Genomic DNA, 21,228 nt, shown 5'->3' with positions numbered 1-21,228 from the left:
TGGAGCCACCATCCAACAGCAATCTCCATAGATTTGGGGGATCAGCTTGAGTTTCAGATCCGCTTTCTGTCATTAGCCAAGTTATTTTTTTGTTCAACATATTGCTTTTACGAACCCTGTAGGAAGCTGAGACAATTGCTTCATGGATGAATTCTCTTGGTTGACAACGAAGGGCATGAATCATCAAACTTAGGCATCTTGTGAGGATTACTTGTCTGAAGTAGTTAATTTTACAAAAGAAACATAGTGCTTGAGAAGAAATGCTGCCATCAGACATAGGGGATGTGTCGCAGGCAGTGGTGATCAAAAGTTTCCAATCACCTAACGTGTTCCATTCTTATTGGCCAGGACGCATTGTCATAAGGAAGTTCATTGTTATGGATTTGTTCCTAGTCTAGGGGGTAACGGAACACAGCAAACATATCAATGAAAAATAAGAGTAAAAAAAGATAATTTGAAAAGAAAAACATCTTTATTAACAAAGAAAAAGAGAAACAAAATCAAAAATAGTAAAAGAAAACGAATTTCAAATAAGCTGTTTATAATCGATAGTGTAAGGGAGATAACCCCGTTTTCTAGTTATTTCCCTTTTATTATGAGTAAATATTTTTATAAAAATGTTTGTTTTTATCTTTAGACATAAATGCGTTTGGTCAAATATAATTCAGAAAAATCTATATTTACCAGTTATTGATGAAAGATCTTTCTCTGTATCTTGTTTGGGTTATCTGTTATTTTAACGACTCGAGTTTTCTTGTGTTTTCCTTCGGTCGGTGGTCGCCTCTCATTGCGTCTCAACATTGTGTTATAACTAAGTTAGAAATAGCGCTCGTTCGCTATTTATAGCTATCACTAGAGAAGGTTTGGGAACAAACGTTTAAGAATGTTTTTTGTTCCATGTTTTGAAAATCTCCTGAGACACTAAAAAGAACGTTTTACATTCAAATTCTTAAGTAATATTTTTTATATTATTTTTTATATAATCTTTTATTGTTATTTCCTTTTAATTAATTTATTATTTTTATTATCATAATGTAATATTTTAAGTATTTTTATTTTGTTATAATTAATAATAATATTAATAATTATTTTTATTTTATTATATGTTATTATTTGGATAATTAATATTATCTTTTGTGTAATAAATCATAATTTCTTCATATCGTAAGAGGAAAATATATCATCCCATGACAGTCGTTCATACCAGTGCTTGGTAGATGCTGCACCTTATCTTATATCTTGACCAGAATTAAGTTGATAGAAGGCATTACATGCTTTGATGCCAATTCCACCTTGACTTGTGGCTGTCATGATAACGCCAAGATATATGAAACTCTCAAACTCTTAGAGTAGCAATATACATAAAAAATTTTAATTATTTAAAATATCTCAATAATGGCATACATACACAATGCTTGATGATCTAAGAATTTTTTTGATTATTTAAATGTGATTAAAAAATTATTTATTTCTACCTTTGTTAAAACACAAAGTTAAACAATAATAAATGTATGTTTGTACAAGGATTAAGAATATATCACTGAAAATCTCCAGAATACAGATACCGATTAAAAGAATGCAAAAATTAATACCTGTTTTATTTGATTTACCTCTTGGTTAATTCTTTATTTTTAATATAAGGGGAATTCTGGACAAGAACCAACATTTTTTCCAAATTCAATTGCCTATTAATGTTTTTATATTTTCCTTTTGCAGCAAAATGGCAGTTTTGCCAAGACGCAACCGGTTTCAGATTCAACCAAAACCAAGTACAAAGACGTCTCAGCCAAGTAATTTTCCATCACTATCTGATAATGGACTGAACCCAGAAAGCTCACAAGACAACACACCTACGTCGGAAACTAACAAAGAAGATACGGGAGATACAGCTAAAGAATTGCCGCCAAAAAGGTGAAACTTTTTTTCTCTTTTTACTTTTACAACTCTCTTTTCATGTAAGATGATGTTTTCCTGTGATGGTACGTCTGCACCAATAGACAAAGGAGTGTAAAACTATTCTTTTTAGTAGATACATTTTTTTCTTCAGTTTCATATATTTTACATTTGTGTGATATTATGTTTCTAAAACCATCTACTCTCATGGGATAAAAATTATAGACAACGATGAAAAGGAAAACTACTCAAAAAAGCAGTACACTTGCTGGTCGACTATTAAGCAGAACTAGTATAGAATTCTACATAATATGGGAACCATTAATTAAAAATAACAGATAATATATATAATAATATGTAGTAAGAAATAGTTATACATAGTGATAAGTAGTAATATTATGTCTAAAAACAAAAATAGGTTTGAGGTTTCTAAAATTCATATTAGAATTGTCCGCAAGGACCCGTGACATAGCGGATAAAGTACTTGATAAAATTCAGTTGTAAGTTACATTCCTCTGATGGTTGATAGTTCGATTCTCAGTACGGATGACCCTCAAAATACAATTGTAAATTACTTAGGATTTATATCCAGTTACGGTTGAAGAAACAAGAGCATGCTATAGATTAAATAAAGGGTTTTGTTCGGAATTTCGTGCAGACTCCTGAGTTTGACAAAGATTCCAGAGTTCAACAAGATACATCTGAAAAAGATGTGAGGTTACATCGACTGAAATATGAAAATAAAACTCAAGATGAGAACAGCAGTTCAAAGAATCCAAATAATTGTGCAACACAATTATTTCTGAGCCATTCTTCCAAGAAAGCAAGCCATGTATGGAATTTTTGCCAAAAGTACATATATGCATCCAAGTCTCCATTATAATCTTTTATGAAAGCTATCTTGTTGCTGGTGAACACCAACTCTCTAGATTCAACAATCAACAAAAGTCCAATCTTATGTAATGCTTGCCATCTATAAAAAAAAATAAATAACCATACTTTCTCTTTCCTTGAAAGCAGCAAATCTGATTGGTCTCTCCCATCACCATCATAGCTTGTCAAATCTGCTGAGTCTCAAACCTACTCTGACAAATTTAAGAAAACCTCTCACATTGAACAATTCACAGGTAAATGTAAATACATTCTTAACAATTATATGAGATGTTGTTATTTCTCTTTCAGTGAGCCGACTTCAGTTCCAACCTTGTCACGGCGTTCACGTTTTCAAGTTCAGCCAAAAGTGAGACACTCGCAATCTAAAGATAAGAAACCAGACGTTCCCGTTGATGAGCAAAAAGCAAAAATATTTGATGAGGACACAAGCAAAAGGTTATTTCATGTTTATTATAATGCCAATAACATGGTACAGCAATAACAAATTACAATTGGCTAATCAGAAGCAAAGTTTCATTTATCAACTTAAATACTATTTAGGTCTAACTTTATGTCAGGTATTTTTGTATACAAAGGATTCACTCCCAAACTAATTAACTGATCATTATGAATTTGGGAACATAGCTCCTCAGCATGAGGATGGAAATGTGAGCTATATTTTATTTAATTCAGTTTTGTGAAAATATATATTAACTAACATGGGTGCCTGGCATTGCCCGGGTGTTTGTAGGTGTGAGTTGAGCAACAAAAAAAAAGTGGTAGTAGGAAGGTAGGCTCAAACCCGTACTGCAAAGGAGGAAAAGAACGGGGGGAAAAAAACATGTCTTTGCTGTTATGATCACCGTCAAGCCGGAAGTGATGTAGGTTTAAATTAAGACTAGCCAATCGAAAAGAGGGGATGACTTTTGAAAATATCGGCGAAATAAGCAACCTCTCCTTGTAGAAAAATGCCCAGTTGAGGGTGAAGAAATGAATGTTTTTAGCCAATTTTTCAGTATTTGTCATCTGAAGAGTCGAGCTTCAAAACGATACTGATCTTGTGAAAATCCGTCGTCTCTGTCGAAAGTTTTAGGCAGACATGCAAACATGCATACATAAATTTATATATTGGTAGCTCAAATTTTCGACCCAAACCAATTAAAAAGCTTGCCTTATCTCTGCATACCCTTTATGTAAAATTTCAAATGTTTAGATAAGAAAATGTCTGAGTAATTTGGTAGCGACCGCAGAAGTAAAAAACTTTTTAAACTTTGACCCCTATTATAACCCCTTAACATTTACTGTTTTGGGCTCAAATCAAGTTATTAAGTTAGATCCATGTCCAGGGAACCTATATCTAAAATTTTAATTGTTTATACCCAAAATTGGCAGAGGAGTTTGGTAGAGTTCTCAAAGATCAAATCGTTGAACTTTGACCCCTTAACAGTCAAATTTCTGGCCAAAAATGGATTACAAAGATTTTCACAAATCTCACTACCCTGTATATCAAATTTCAAGCCTATAGACTGAAAATTGACAGTTATTGCGTAGGGAAATGTACACAGACAGACAGACACTTTCACTTTTATAGATATCTAGATTGCTTGGCGTTGTTTGAGATGCAGTGAAATTTTTTTTAGCTTTTAGTTTTTGTTTCCACATTTTTAAAACTTATACTGAAAAAGAAATAAAATTTTAGTTGTAAAGGATAAAACTCTTTTGCTGATTTTTTTTTAATCTATATAAATATATATAAAGTATATAAAGTTAAGTTTTTTTTCTTGCTCTGACATTGACATTAAAAACCTACTTTTTGTATTTAAGCATCATTAACACGAACTTCATGAAGGTTAACTAATTTGCATATTCCTTTGAAATTTTTCATGGTTTCTTATTAGATGATTGGTTTCATTTCACTATTAAGCTAAATATTATTTATGCATAGTTTCTACATTCTGCATAATTGTGTAGAATTAAAGATGAAAACATTTTAGCCCACGGAAATATTTTTATATATATCTATATGTATGAGTGTCCGTGTGTGTGCGTGCAAAAGTCTCTACCAAACTTTTTTCTGAATATTTGGTCTACGGAGTGGAAATTTGATATATAGTGTATTTGGACCTGTTGCACACATTCGATTTCGCTTTAAGCCGACAAAAATTGCTGCTAACGGGTCAAAAATTAAAAAAAAAAAATTGACCACAGCAGATTAAATTAAATAAAAAATTTGCTGTTACTTTTGTGCATGTGTAAAATTAAATATTCATAGCTTAAAGTTTCTTAATTATCCATCCTTCAGTAACAACACAGGAAAGATATATAATTACTAAGGCTGGAGCGCTAAACGTTCTGGTTTCAATTTTAACGGATGCTACCCAAATCATATTTTTTATAACTTAAAATCATTACAACATATTGGATAACAACTAATAGAGATTTAGCTCTATGATAATAAGAAACCTGCATGAATTAAAATATAATATCTATGCATATTTTATAACTGGGCAACACCGGACAGCCTGCTAGTTAAATGTTTCTATACTAGCAGCTGTGCCACGTCGGCACACACAACGCAAGGTCAAACACAAAGTCGAGTACACTCAACATCGTCTTACCATCTACGCTTACCCTATGAACTCGGAGTATGGGAAATTCTTATATGCACAAAACAAAATCACTGATAAAAACAAAAATACCCTAACTAAGGGTAAGGATAATGAGTAAATGTTGAATAAAATGGTTAAAATTATTACGAACTTGCCAGGATACAATCCTGGAGTTTTCTTATCTATAGTCAGACGCGTTATCAATTACGCCACAAGTCCTGTCCGTATGCCGAAAGATGTTACCATGACTGTATGCAGACAGTACTAAATTCTGTTGACATGGGCAGGTAACTTTTTTGATAAAAAAGAAACTGCTCAAAAACCCTTATTTCGAGCTTTTTGTGTGACTCAACATTGTTCGTTATGAACCATATATAGATAAGGACAATCCAGGGACTCGCACCTTTCAGGGCAAAAAAATAATTTTTCAATTCGGTGCATTTGTTCGAAAATTGTATTCGTATATACACACACAAATAAATAAACATTTACAATTTTATTAATAGTATAGATTACCAGCTGTCCAGGTGGAACGACATACTGATTATAAGTAAATTGTAGCAATGTATGTTATTATCGTGCTAATAACATGGTACAACAATAACAACTGTAAATTGGTGAGTCAAAATCAAAGTTCAATATACCAGCTTATATGCTATTTAGGTTTAATTTTTAAATCTTACGATATAATTTTATAAAATACATGTCTTCCTTCAACGTCTTTTCCTTTTCTTTCATCAGTGAATCAGCAATTTTACCAAGACGGAATCGTTTTCAGGTGAAACCAAAACCTGGTGCCAAATCAACGGAACCGTCTTCTTCAGTGGCAGCTTCCACAAACGTTGGAACAAACGAATCTGTTACAACAAAAGATGTTCCTTTGACGTCTGTTGAAATGGTCACTTCAGATTCTGATAATAAGCAGACAGTTGATTCTGGCCAAAATGATGAGCATCTTTCTTCTACTGATGCAGCTCCAAAAATGTAAGTGCCTTTTCATTTGAAAAATTTGACAAAGATGTGTGTGCATTCCGGGTACAAGCATTATTTCTCTATTTCTTTCTTTTTAATTCTTGTTCAGAATTCACCCTTAAGTACAAAAATAAAAACTGTTATTATATACATACTCATGATCAAGCAAAAATATTGTATACCAGCATCTTCTAAATTGATCAAATAGTTTTATTTTTATAAAGAAATTCATTTTTAAGTGATGACTAAGAATTCTTATGCATTACCGCATAAATCAAGTCAGTATGAATTATCGTGTTATCTCCCTTGTTTTTTTTGTTGTTTTTTTTTGACATTTTTATTTGAAAATTACAGGCAAAACAATCGCTATTCTACTACTAATGAAATTTGATTTTCTTTTAAAATAAAACTATTTATCGATTCATGTGATTTTTTTTGGGGGGTATATGATATTTTTGTTTAGTCATTGGTATGTATAACCTACATATTTTTCTTTATTTTTGTTTTTTTAATATAGCAGGAATTGTTTTTGTTTTTTTAATATAGGGGGATTTTTGGACTAGAGCCATCTTCTTTTTTTAATTTCTTAGTTCTTGTCTTTTTTTATTTTTCTATCTCAGAAATAAATATTTATTCAATAAATGGGAAAGACTTATCGGACAATATACGTGATACTTCCTCTTCATCCTAACTGTTTCGCAGGTGACTACCAAGATATGCTCTTACGTCATGATGATAGTGGGGAAGTGTTCCATTCTGCTGGAAGTGCCATTCTTTATTTCTGAACATCTCTTGGGAACATGGTATAGCATTTCATGTAGCAAGTTGGGATAATTTAAAGATTGTATACATTTTATTAGGACACCCTGTATACACACACATATATAAACACACACGTATATATATATATATATATATATATATATATATATATATATATATATATAGACATCCACATATGCGCACACACACATATATATATACACACATACATAGGTACCCCCCCACACACACAAACACACATATATAGTGGATTTTTTGTAGCAAGAGTTGCACAATCTCCAATCACATCTCTCCTGAGTCTATGTTGTAGAATACAAGTGGCAATTGGAGGTTCAGGACCACTGGAAACAATGCTGAGATAAGCGGAGAGCACATACAACGCCTAGAATTCTCAAATTGTCACTCATCTCGTACTAGCCAGGCTCAACGTTGCTTAACTTCAGTGATCTGACGACAACCAGTCTGCCAATGTGATTAGGCCATATATATATATATGCTTACAGACAATAATGTGTAGTACGGGTTTATATTGGAGAGATGACGTGGAGTTCATATTAGAGCACATATATAACAGGACTCATGTAATGCAGACATAACAATGATGAGGGAGAGAAGACATTTATATTACATTTCTTTTAACACATATTAAAGGAGAGGGAGATGCTTCACTTATGATGATGGTGGGGACACATGCTACTTGGAAGAGTTTACACAAGAGTTTGTTATAATTGATGATAAACACATGACCTTTTTCGTGATGAAGGATGACACAAGACAACAGTCACAAAACACAATGATGTTTGCTTTATATATCTGATCGGCCGGTCGAATAACGTCAGAAATTCACTTGTATCTACATGGTTAATTTTCTACCGTCGCCTCTAACTCTTGGCTGATCAACTCTCTCTGACTGACTGGCTAAAATCTGAACCCATAATATGGAGAAACGTCCTTTGTCTATGACGTCAGAAGTGTGTTTTTCAAATGTGACTAATTTCATGTGGCTTTACATATGTTTGTCCAACACACTTTTGGCGAACAAAAGAATCCTCAATATATAACTCTAACCTATTTTTCAACAATATAATTTAATTTGCATTGTTCATTCTTTTACTGACATATTGCATATTCAGATTTCTAAAGAATGGACAATCAACTCTTTTTTCCGATATAAACAATATTTAATTATTCTAATAAAATTTAACCATAGACTCAATTTATAATATTCCATTTCTTAACTTTGCCTGCAGGGTTCGATTCTAGGCTTATCCTAATCTCATTTTCACTTATCTAATATTCTTCTTATTTACATGGGAAGCGGACAGCCCTTCCCTGTAGCAATCTTTATTTTCCATTTGGTTGAAGTTCTCAGAAATTATGTGACCCCTTTCTTGGGGCTGACACTCGGACTCTACATGTATATGAGATATATAGATGTTCAAATGTTCCATTAAAGTTCTTTATCTAACAAACACTGAGTTAGTAAAAAAGTTGAGAATCTAATAACTTCTCCCCAGTTGATCATTTTAACATGTTATAGTATATTTTTTTGGGGGGGGTCTTTTGGTTTTACTGGATTCTGGGACACGAATTCATCTAGTCTGGTGGAGTATCTGGCTTCGTGTTATTACTTGGAGTAACATCATTTGAAGAAGGTGCACTATTCATCATAAAAGCTAATGTGGATTAGACATTCAAGTTTTATCAGGCATGTATACGCATGTGATGATGTATGGAAGTGAAATCTGGTCAGTGTGGGTTGAGAACATGCGTTTCATGGAGAGAAATGATATGAGAATGATATGATCAATGTGAAATACAAGCTTTGAAGAGAATGCTGCAATAGATTTATCGTGCAAGTTTTAATTACAGGTTTCGATCTGATGAGATCAGAAGATAAATTCTGAACAGTATAGGAAGGCTGGCACAGAACAAGAAACTTAATTGATATGTTCATATTAAAAAAATTGAGAGTTATTGTTTAATGTAGCAAGGTAGGTTAGCAGAAAAATATAAGATGAAGTTATAAGGCTTAATTTGAGAGAAAAGAGTATAAAGACATGACCAGATATAAGTTAGTTTGGAAGTCAATTTGTAAAAGCTATTCTACATTAGGGCAGGTTGACTTGCAACTTTTTTCAGAAAATCAACATGGCACTGGTGATGATGGTTGGGATTTGATGTAAAAAGAGGACATACTAAAAATTAGATTCCTATATTGAAAGGAAAATTGAGCATTTAATTTTAAAAATTGTGACGGAAAATGCTGTAAAATCCTTAATTTTCATAGTATTTTACACGAAACTGACTTGAAAATTCTATTTTTATAAAAAAAAATTTAATTAAAATTGATATATGTAGATGAAATACATTGAAAGAAAAGTAAATTATTTAATTATGAATCACAACTAACAAAATATCTCAACTTTTACTGCATTGATTAAACAAAAATTGTAAAAAAAAAAAGATTAATTAGCTACTAAGTCTTTTAAATTTCACACTTGAAAAAAATATGAGAAGATGTATTACACAATATAACAACTGGATACAAATTAGAGAACCATGTATTTTAATTTTTTATTAAACGTAATAAAAACTATGTTATAATAGAACTAAATTGTTCTGTGTAATTTCCTTTTCAGGAAAATGCAGGTCTAATTTCGTGTCACAATTATTTTGTAATAATGTGTATGTCTTGCTTCTGCCCATATACAATAGGGCAGGTTGATTTGCACTGGTATTATCAACCAAAATTGCTTTAACAGTATCCACACTGTTATATTCTGTTAAAACTGCAGCAACATCTTCAGTTAAGAGAACGCCAGTTGCCCCCAGATTCGGTATCACTTTATGGGCAAAATAATTGCTCTCCGTTCCTGTTTCCCTGGTGAAAGTTAAATGGCGTTCTGCTCCTTTGTTTTTCACTATCTTTTTCCCACCATTTTCATCCACAGCTTCTTTGTATTGTAAAGTGTCCTTATCTATTCTACAATCAATTCCAACACAAAGTAGATTTTCATTTTGATGGACATGCTGTAAATTACTGGATAGTTTTATTTTAACTTTTTCTCTATCAATTTTGGATTTATCTAAAATTATGTCCTTCAAATTTAATTTTGGGTGAAGAAGGCTCATATGTTTAAGGTCCAGCAGAAAGGCATTAGCTAGACAAGCACCAAGATTGGAAAATGCATCACCTCTGATGAGTTCCATAGAATATCTTGGGATTTTTAAAATGCTGTAAAGTTCCTTTAGTTGTCTTCCTGGATCAAAACTGTCATCTGTTGTTCCTTCACTAGAAGATGACTGTATCGAAATATTTGTGGAAGCTTGTTCCTGTCTTTCGTTCTGCCTCTCCAGTTTACCCACTCTAGCAGACTTTTTGTATTTTTTATAGCATCTTTATCGATAGGTCCCAGTTGATAACGACCTTTTGGCCCTGTTTTTACTCTCTGATTTTTAAGTATGCTCTGTTCTCTAGTGGAACCTGAAAATTGCAAAATTTGCATGTTTAATAATAGATTCACAATAAATAAATACAAATATTTTATTTTATTTCCACAAAAAGGGAACATAATTGCAGGTGAAACTATAGAATTAATCTTACTTTCTTGTTTGGAGGACAAATACAGACTGTGCCATGTTTGACAATTTTCTGTTTTGAACAAAGTCATCACATCTCAAGACAGGAAGTTTATAGCTACAAAAAGATATATAAAACAGTCTGTCTAGCTGGTCCTTCATTTTTTTTCACTTTGGTTGCTGCAAGAGATTTCCTGTCAATCTGTTTGCCCTCTTATAGCAAAATATGTTGACCTTCTATCCTATATAACGTTCCCTTTACAAAGGCAATTGTGGATTGACTGCTTACCAAATACTAATTATTTCCTTGGCAATTAAAAATATCACTATTTTTTAAAGTGGGGATAACTGTTTTCAAGGAAATAACTAAACTGGATAACTTGTCGTAAAGTTGGGGGTTCTGTTTCATCCAAACAACAAGGTGGACCAGCAAATCTTTGTGAACCATGAGTTAAAACCGAACGTCGTGTTTTTTACTGTCATTTTACATCTGAAAAGTAAAATAAATAAATGGATGATAACTGAAGGAAACTGTTTTAGGCTATCTTCCAGTTTCATATGTAAAAAAAAATAAGTGCTAGAAGTAATGAAAAACTTTGTAGAGTTGGATTAGATGTATTGAAGAGACAGGACCAGACCAAACCAGAGTAGTGTTTAGTTCAGATATTTTTTTAACAGACTTTAGCTCCTCCTTCTATAACATGAATTTATCCATAACACGATACATTTTTGCTGTAACTGTGCCATTTAAAACGAGTGTTTAGAGTTTGAAAAACTGGTACTTGTGCATATATATTACCATACTATTTTTAATGGTATTTTCAAGTTAAATTTAATTTTTACGATATTTGTTTCTTAAATTGTTAGGTGAAAGTACAAAATGGTTGCAACACACCCTCCCCTCCTCCCCATGTTAAGAATAACTTTCTAAATAATAAAGTTATTTCAGCACAAAACATTGATGCACGAGTACCGAAAAACCATCTCTACTTGTATTAACCTTTGTATGTTATCTAATTTTCAAACTATAATTTTCGAAAAATACTGCTTAAAAACAATTACTCCCTAAAAATAAAAGAAATAAAAAATTTGCCACTAAGTAATTTTTTATTTAGTAGAAAAACTTGGCGATTTACCTGGTTATGTTTCGTAAAGAACGTGTAGAATAAAATTGGGTGCTTATGCATTTTTAGTACCGTGCTATTTTTAAACAGTTTTTTTTGGGGGGGGGGGTTAAGTGTCACGCTATCTTTTATTTATATATAATATATATATATATTAAATTGTTAGGTGGAAACCCAGAATAATTATAAAACACCGTCCCCTCCTCATGTTAAGATTGGCTTTCAAAATATTAACGTTATTTTAGCACAGTACCAAATATGCACAAGTACCTAAAATTGTATGGGCCATTTTTTTTTATATATAAAACAGGAATATTACCATAATTTAATAAAACCTTCAAATGGAATTCGATGTGAAATTGAAAAATCAATTACAGAAGTAAAAAAGTTAATTTACCAACAACGGGAAAAATTTCTTCAGCAGATAAAACAAATACGTTTAAATTCACTGCAGACATTTGAAATATAATATATTTTAAACAAGTTTTTTTAGTTTCTCCTTTTGAAATAACTTCGTCTTTAGCCTAAAGTTGTAAATTATTTAAATTAAAAGATAAACAAACATTAATTTTCAATAGCAATAACGAGCGTGTGAAATCTAAGATGTCCCCACCCAAAAAAGTTCCTGAAATGAAAAAGCAAACTTCAGTCGCTATTATTTTAAAAACACAATTTTATCTTTACAATAAATATTCATTTTATTAATTTTCCTTACTGATTTTATTTAAAATATAGTTTAAAACATATTCTAAATAATGATTCCATTTTCTTAATGATATGGATTTCTTTGATGACAGGACGTACTTGACAATTCGCCGAAACACTTTTAATAGCTGCAATTTTTCAACTTTAAAAGTCGTTTCCTCAAGCGAAGAAAACTATTTTGAAAAAAATATTTTGTGTGAGTATTTTTTATGTCAAACCCCAACTATCATCACCAGTGCATCACCGGGGTTCCAAAATCGACCTGCCCTATTCTACATATGCCAGCATGTAAAACCAAATATGATGCTGACATCATTCCAGTGTTGCTGCAGTAGTTACTTAGTACCTGCAAACCAATATTTTGGGTAGATGTGGCCCATCAGTCTGAGAAGACAACTCATCTAAAAGAAGGAAGACTTTGACCATAATCATTAGCTGCTTTACAAACAAATCTATCCATAGAAAAGACTAGGAACAATCCCAGAAAAAAAAATCTAGTTGGAGTCTGACACTGTATATAGTAACATTTTTTCTCTTCATAAATATTCAATCGTGGCAAAAATAATTCTTGATATCTTAAACTGACATCAGAAAACGTATTTCAAATTTGACTTCTCTTCTGATTGTCCTTTTTTTTTTTTCTCTCTTTCACCAGTGAATCAGCAATTTTACCAAGATGGAATCGTTTTCAGGTGGAGCCAAAACCTGATGCCAAATCAACAGAACCGTCTTCTTCAGTTGCAGCTTCCACAAAGGTTGGAACAAATGAATCTGTTACAACAAAAGATATTCTCTTGACGTCTGTTGAAATGGTCACTTCAGATTCTGATAATAAGCAGACAGTTGATTCTGGCAAAAATGATGAACATCTTGCTTCTACAGATGCAGCTCCAAAAATGTAAGTGCCTTTTCATTTGAAAAATGTGTGTGCATTCCGGATACAAGCATTCTTTCTCTATTTCTCTCTTTTTGATTCTTGTTCAGAAATCCCCTTATATTGAATACAAAAATAAAGACATTATATACATACCCATGATCAAACAAAAATATTGTATACCAAACATCTTCTAAATTGATCAAATAGTTTTATTTTTATAAAAAAAAATCAGTTAGTATGAATTATTGAGTTATTTCCCTTGATTTTTATCATATGTCTTTGAAAATTGCAGGCAAAACAATCACTATTCTACTACTAATGAAATTTGAATTTCTTTAAAAATAAAACTATTTATCGATTTATGTGATTTTGTTGTATATATTTTTGTTTAGTCATTGGTATGTATAAAGTATATATTTTTTGGGTTTTTTATTATAGAGGGAATTTTTTTTTTTTTTATTATAAAGGGAATTATTTTTAATTATAGAGGAAATTATTTTTGTTTTTTATTATAGAGGGAATTATATTTGTTTTTTATTATAGAGGGAATTATATTTGTTTTTTATTATAGAGGGAATTATATTTGTTTTTTATTATATAGGGAATTATATTTGTTTTTTATTATAGGGGGAATTATATTTGTTTTTTATTATAGAGGGAATTATATTTGTTTTTCATTATAGAGGGAATTATATTTGTTTTTTATTATAGAGGGAATTATATTTGTTTTTTATTATAGAGGGAATTCTTTTTGTTTTTCATTATAGAGTTAATTATATTTGTTTTTTATTATATAGGGAATTCTTTTTGTTTTTCATTATAGAGGGAATTATTTTTGTTTTTTATTATAGAGGGAATTATTTTTGTTTTTTATTATAGAGGGAATTATTTTTGTTTTTTATTATAGAGGGAATTATTTTTGTTTTTTATTATAGAGGGAATTATTTTTGTTTTTCATTATAGAGTTAATTATATTTGTTTTTTATTATATAGGGAATTCTTTTTGTTTTTTATTATAGAGGGAATTATATTTGTTTTTTATTATAGAGGGAATTATATTTGTTTTTTATTATAGAGGGAATTATATTTGTTTTTCATTATATAAGGAATTATATTTGTTTTTCATTATATAAGGAATTCTTTTTGTTTTTTTATTATAGAGGGAATCATTTTTGTTTTTTTAAAATAAGGGGATTTCTGGACAAGAACCATCTTTTTTTTAATTTCTTAGTTTTTGTCTTTCTTGTTTTTCTCCATCAGAAATAAATATTTATTCAATAAGTGAGAAAGACTTATCACAACCAAACTCTACAATATAGATGGACGAACTGAACAAAACCACCGTTAATACCAAAGTTCCCATTTTGTAAGTGCTATTAGCAATTGTATGGTGGTACTTACAGACAATAATCTTCTGTACTTTCCATTTGTTTGTAGTTCTCAGAAATCAAGTGGCCCCTTTCCTGGGTCTAACACTCGGACTCTACATGTATATGAGATACATAGATGTTCAAATGTTCCATTAAAGTTTTTTATCTAACAAACACTGAGTTAGTAAAAAAGTCGAGAATCTAATAACTTCTCCCCAGTTGATCATTTTAACATGTTATAGTATATTTTTCTTTTTGGTCTTTTGGTTTTACTGAATTCCGGGACACGAATTCATCTAGTCTGGTGGAGTATCCGGCTTCGTGTTATTACTTGGAGTAACATCATTTGAACAAGGTGCACTATTCATCATAAAAGCTAATGTGGATTAGTCGTGGTGAGGAGACCATATTTCTGCAACGAATACGAAATGTGGTTTTGAATATTTGGTCAGGATTTGCTTGTATCCTCATGCCAGATTGTCCTGACAAAACCCGTTTATAGAGAGACGTTAGACATTCAAGTTTTATCAGGCATGTATACGCACGTGATGATGTATGGAAGTGAAATCTGGTCAGTGTGGGTTGAGGACATGCGTTTCATGGAGAGAAATGATATGAGAATGATATGATCAATGTGAAATGCAAGTTTTGAAGAGAATGCTGCAAAAGATTTATCATGCAAGTTTTAATTCCAGGTTTTGATCTGATGAGATCGGAAGATAAATTCTGAACAGTATAGGAAGGCTGGCACAGAACAGGAAACTTAATTGATATGTTCATATTAAAAAAAATTAATAGTTATTATTGTTTAATGTAGCAGGGTAGGTTAGCAGAAAAATATAAGATGAAGTTATAAGGCTTGATTTGAGAGAAAAGAGTGTAAAGACATGACCAGAGATAAGTTAGTTTGGAAGTCAATTTGTAAAAGCTATTCTACATATGCCAGTATGTAAAACCAAATATGATGTTGACATCATTCCAGTGTTGCTGCAGTAGTTACTTAGTACCTGCAAACCAATGTTTTGGGTAGATGTGGCCCATCAGTCTGGGAAGACAACTCATCTAAAAGAAGGAAGACTTTGACCATAATCATTAGCTGCCTTACAAACAAATCCATAGCAAAGACTCGCAACAATCCCAGAAAAAAAAATCTAGTTGGAGTCTAACACTGTATATAGTAACATTTTTTCATCATGAACAGCGCATATCACAAAAAAGTGCAATTAAAATGATGTTGAAAATAATTCTTGATATCTTAAAATGATGTCAGAAAACATTTTTCAGATTTGAATTCTCTTCTGATTATCCTTTTTATTTTTTTTATTTTCTTTCACTAGTGAATCAGCAATTTTACCAAGACGGAATCGTTTTCAGGTGAAGCCAAAGCCTGGTGCCAAATCAACGGAACCGTCTCCTTCGGTGGCAGCTTCCACAAACATTGGAACAAACGAATCTGTTACAAAGAAAGACATTCCTTTGACGTCTGTTGAAAAGGTAACATCAGATTCTGACAATAAGCAGACAGCTGATTCTGGCAATAATGATGAGGATGCTACTTCTACAGATGCAGCTCCAAAAATGTAAGTGTCTTTGTATTTGAAAAATTTGTAAAGATGTGTGTCCTCCAGGCTCAAGCATTCTTTTTCTATTTTTTTTTTTTATTTCTTGTTTTTTTTTCTTTTTCTATTTTTTTTTTTCTTTTTCTATTTTTTTTTTCTATTTCTTGTTTTTTTTTTCTATTTCTTGTTTTTTTTTTCTATTTCTTGTTTTTTTTCTTCTATTTCTTGTTTTTTTTTCTTTTTCTATTTTTTTTTCTATTTCTTGTTTTTTGTGTCTTGTTTTTTTTCTATGTTTTTGTTTTTTTTATTAGTCTTTTTTTTTTCTTGTTTCTTGTCGATTTTTTTTTTCTTTTTCTCTCAAAAACAATATTTACTTCACAAGGAATACTCACTCTAGTAAAAATCAAAAATAAACAAAAGTCTGTATGATGCATGTACCTGTGATAAAATGAAAATATCATATTCCAAAAATCATGTAAATTGATCAAGTCGTTTTATTTTTATAATGAAAATCATTTTTAAATGATTAATGGGAATTTGTGAGTATTACAATATAAATTTCACAAGTTTTTACTTATTGTTGAGTTATTTCCTTTGGTTTTTGAGATTTTTTTTTTTTTCTTCAAAATTTGTAAACTAATCAGTAACTCCTCCGATACTCATAAAATTTGATTTTCTTATCTAAAAATATAACTTTATCAATTTACGTGATTTTTTTAAATATGATATTTTCATGTTGCCATATTATACAGCTTTTTTTCTTTTTTTTTTTAATTTTTATTAATATAGTGAGAATTCAGGACAAGAACCTAAAACTTTGCAGAGATGGAACTTAACAGATCCATTCTTGATACAAAAGTTCCCAATTTTTAGGTGCTAGTAGCAATGTAGAGTGGTACTTTTACTCTTCTTTTTTTTTTGATTTATTTAAATATAACCCCAAATGAGGCATATTGCCACTTAAATATAAGGGGCTATTATTTAGGATCATGTCTAACAGGGGGCTTTGGGGAGTTAAGCAGTGAGATATTTGTTCACATTACATTTAAACTTCTGTAGTTTAGTACAGTCAGGGAAGCAGGAAACAGGGAGAGAATTTCAAAATCTAGCAGTCTGAGGGAAGAAACTATTAGAGTAGAAGGCTTTCTCGCATCTGGGGACCTCAACAGTGAAAGGGTGGGATTTTGCTGCTTGTTGTGTTAGTTGGGGGTATTTACATTGAGGGGACACAAATGCTGTGAGTTCATCAGGGCATACTTGTAAAACAGGAACAGGATGTGACATTGCGGCAATGAGGCAATGGTTGGAGCTTGGCCGATAGTGTGGGAGCTCTTAGATTTGAGACTCATTTGTTGGATCCTGTGTTGAATAGTATTCTGGGAAACAGAACTATAGCACAATGTAACATCTGTGTAAGAGTGAAAGACACCAGCCCAGATATGGCAACAATACTTCATGTCTGAGTGAATTGTAGCTTTGTAAAGATATAGGATAATGGCAGGTGTGAAGAGTTTTCTAGCACTGTAGAAGGAGCCCACTTTCTTTGCAACAGCTTTTGCAATGTCTTGAATATATTTATTCTAATTCGTGTTGCCTGTTAATGTTGGGTCGAGGAGTTTAAACAATGGCCTCTCAAGTAATGTTGTTATGGCAATGGCTAATTGAAAAGTTTTTTTTGTAGTTGTTAAAGGAAAGCTTAGTTTTAGTATCATTAAATATTACTAACAATTTCCAGCCTCATCCCACGACAGACTGAATGTCGTTTGGTAGTGTTTTCTTTGGCCTTGGATATGTATACATTCGTTTTTCCCTCATATCTGTTATAGAGCGTAGTGTCATCAGAAAATATATCCATCTTGGAGATAATTTTATTGGGGAAGTAATTTATGAATATCAGGAATAATAGAAGCCCAAGAATCGACTCCTGGAACATTCCTGTATTAATATCATGTTGTTTAGACGTACAGCCATAGAGGACAGCCCAGACTCTTCTCTTGTCTACGAAGAATATGATTATGTTGCGTATTCATCCAGAAATACTGTATGATTTAATTTTCATGAGAAGACAATCGTGACATACCCAGTCAAAGGCCTCCAGATATATTTAATTTTCGTGAGAAGCCCTTCATGTCAGACCTTGTTACAGGCTTTTGATATATCAAGAGCTACAGCTTTTCTCTACCTTTTCAAGTACATACTATATGCATTCTGAGATGACTGTTAAACTATCTGCAGTAGAATGAGCTTCTTCATTCATTAGCATAAACGAAAATCTATCAGGCATATGTATGCATTTGATGATGTATGGAAGTGAAATCTGGCCTGTGAGGGTTGAGGACATATGTTGCATGGAAAGAAATGATAGGAGAATGATATGATAGATGTGCAATACAAAATTTAAAGATCAGCTTAGATCTGATGAGCTCAGAGGAAAATAAAATCTGAATAGTATAGAGATACGTCTATATTGTTCAGATTTAAATTAAAATTAAAATATTGCCAAAAATCATTCCTGACGTTTTTAACTGACATCAGAAAACTTTTAATTTGAATTCTCTTCTTGTCTTTTTTCCCCTTTTTTTTTCATTAGTGAATCAGCAATTTTACCAAAACGGAATCGTTTTCAGGTGAAGCCAAAACCTGGTGCCAAATCAACGGAACCGTCTTCTTCAGTTGCAGCTTCCACAAAGTTTGGAACAAATGAATCTGTTACAAAGAAAGACATGTCTGTTGAAAAGGTAACATCAGATTCTGACAATAAGCAGACCATTGATTCTGGTAATAATGATGAGAATTTTACTTCTACGGATGCAGCTCAAAAAATGTAAGTACCTTTGCATTTGTAAAATTAGTAAATTTTGCACCTCCTGGTGCAAGATTTATAAAATTTGTACCTCCTGGTGCAAGATTTATAAAATTTGCACCTCCAGGTGCAAGCTTACTTTTTCTAGTTCTCCCGTTGTTTTTGTCTTTTTTTGTTTTCTGACTCAATTCCTTTTTTAAACAATATTCAACAAGTGAGCAAGACCTATTATATGAAAACTATGTTCTTGTGCAAAAATCCCTTATATTTAAAAAAAAAAAAAAAAAAAAAAAGAAAGAAAAGTCTGTGATGCATGGACTAATTACAGAACGAAAAATCATCTTCTGAAAATCATGAAAATTGATCATGTAGTTATGTTTTTATAATGTAATTTTTTTCATTGAATTTGTGAGTATTACAACATAAAACTTGAAATTGAATTATTACCCCCCCCCCTTCCGCCCTTTTTCCAAATTGTCGGGCCAGACAGTTACTCCTCCCGTTACTCATAAAATTTGATTTTCTTATCTAAAAATAAAAATATTTGATCAATTTACATGATTGTTTAAATATTATATTTTCATTTTGCCGTGGTTGCATATATTAAACATTTTTCATTTTGTTTTTTACTTTAGAGGGAATTCTGGACACAAACATAAAACCTCACAGAGGTAGAACAGATCATGTGTGATTGACACTTGATAGAAAAGTGCCCGTATTTGAAATGCTAGTATTGCTCCTATTCATTCATTAGCAATATTAGGGAAGAGTCTGTCACACAATATCTATACATCTGATGATGTATAGAAATGAAATATGGTCAGTGAGGGTTGAGGACATGTGTTTGGGAGTCAATTTCTTAAACGTGTCCAACACTTGCCAGCATATAAAATGGATTATAAACCAAATAAGGTGATGATGATGACATTGTTGCAGTGTTGTTGCCGTAGTTACTTGGAACCTGAAAACGAATGGTTTGAGTTGATGTAAGATATCAATCTGGGAGGACAATTCATCTAAGAGAAAAATAATTATGATCTTAAACATCTGCTGCCTTGCAGCCTTATCAATCTATGTAAAAGACTATGGGAATCAACTCGGAGAGGAAAAAGAGTCCGAGGCTGTATATAGTAACATTCTTTCTCTATAAACAACAGAAATCACATAAAAGTACAATTATGTTATTTAATAATTGCATTTCATGACCGACTTTTCTGATAACGGGGAAAAAAGTTGCCGTTTTCTGGGTTGGAATCTATCCATACAGCATTTACTGTTGGTTAGTTTTTGACGTCTGACCAAAATAGTTCTTTTAACTCCTTACATCAAGTGGCTTCATACTTTGTCTATAGATATTTCCATAAAAAAACATTAAAATGGTGCCGAAAGTCATTCTTGATATCTTAAACTGACATCAGAAAACTTATTTCAGATTTAAATTCTCTTTTATCTTTTTTTTTTCTTCTTTTCCAACAGTGAATCAGGAATTTTACCCAGACGGAATCGTTTTCAAGTGAAGCCAAAACCTGGTGCCAAATCAACGGAACCATCTCCTTCAGTTGCCGCTTCCATAAAGGTTGGAACAAATGAATCCGTTACAAAGAAAGACATTTCTTTGATGTCTGTTGAAAAGATAGCATCTGATTCTGGCAATAATGATGAGGATGCTACTTCTACAGATGCAGCTCCAAAAATGTAAGTGCATTTATATTTGAAAAATTATTTAATGTGTCCTGCAAGTTCACGCTTTCTTTTTCTAATTTTTTTTTTTTTGTCTTTTTTTGTTTTCTCAATTCCTTTAAAAACAATATTTATTCAACAAGTGAGCAAGGCCAATTAGAAGAAAACTATGTTCTTGTCCAGAAAAAAGCTTATATTAAAAAAAAAAAAAAAAAAAAAAAAAGGAAAGAAAAGTCTTTGATATATGTTCTAATGACAAAACAGAAATATCATCTTCTGAAAATCATGAAAATTGATCATGTAGTTATGTTTTTATAATGTAATTTTTTTCATTGAATTTGTATTACAACATAAAACTCGCAAGTTTTTAATTGTTGAATTATTCCCCCTCCCCCTGC

At 31.6% G+C, this 21,228-nt stretch overlaps 1 protein-coding gene across 6 annotated transcripts in view; it reads left to right on the top strand.

Annotated features, from left to right (window-relative positions):
- The window catches only part of LOC145260598 (uncharacterized), a 111,775-nt gene that overhangs the window by 39,429 nt on the left and 51,118 nt on the right, over positions 1-21,228 (top strand). For 4 of the 6 annotated variants that reach the window (XM_080118880.1, XM_080118875.1, XM_080118876.1 and 1 more), the window contains 7 exons: positions 1,717-1,911; positions 3,076-3,222; positions 6,117-6,359; positions 13,197-13,439; positions 16,126-16,368; positions 18,938-19,171; positions 20,627-20,845. In XM_080118880.1, coding sequence (XP_079975006.1) covers positions 1,717-1,911; positions 3,076-3,222; positions 6,117-6,359; positions 13,197-13,439; positions 16,126-16,368; positions 18,938-19,171; positions 20,627-20,845 — 1,524 coding nt within the window. The remainder of the gene's footprint in view (positions 1-1,716; positions 1,912-3,075; positions 3,223-6,116; positions 6,360-13,196; positions 13,440-16,125; positions 16,369-18,937; positions 19,172-20,626; positions 20,846-21,228) is intronic. The other 2 variants (XM_080118878.1, XM_080118877.1) reach the window with 2 other exon arrangements.

This window comes from Euprymna scolopes, chromosome 36 (genome assembly GCF_053919585.1).
Source record: "Euprymna scolopes isolate OS-2025 chromosome 36, ASM5391958v1, whole genome shotgun sequence".
Taxonomy (NCBI): Eukaryota; Metazoa; Mollusca; class Cephalopoda; order Sepiida; family Sepiolidae; genus Euprymna; species Euprymna scolopes.
Note: the sequence above shows the minus strand (reverse complement) of the source record. Positions and strands in the feature narration are given on the sequence as shown.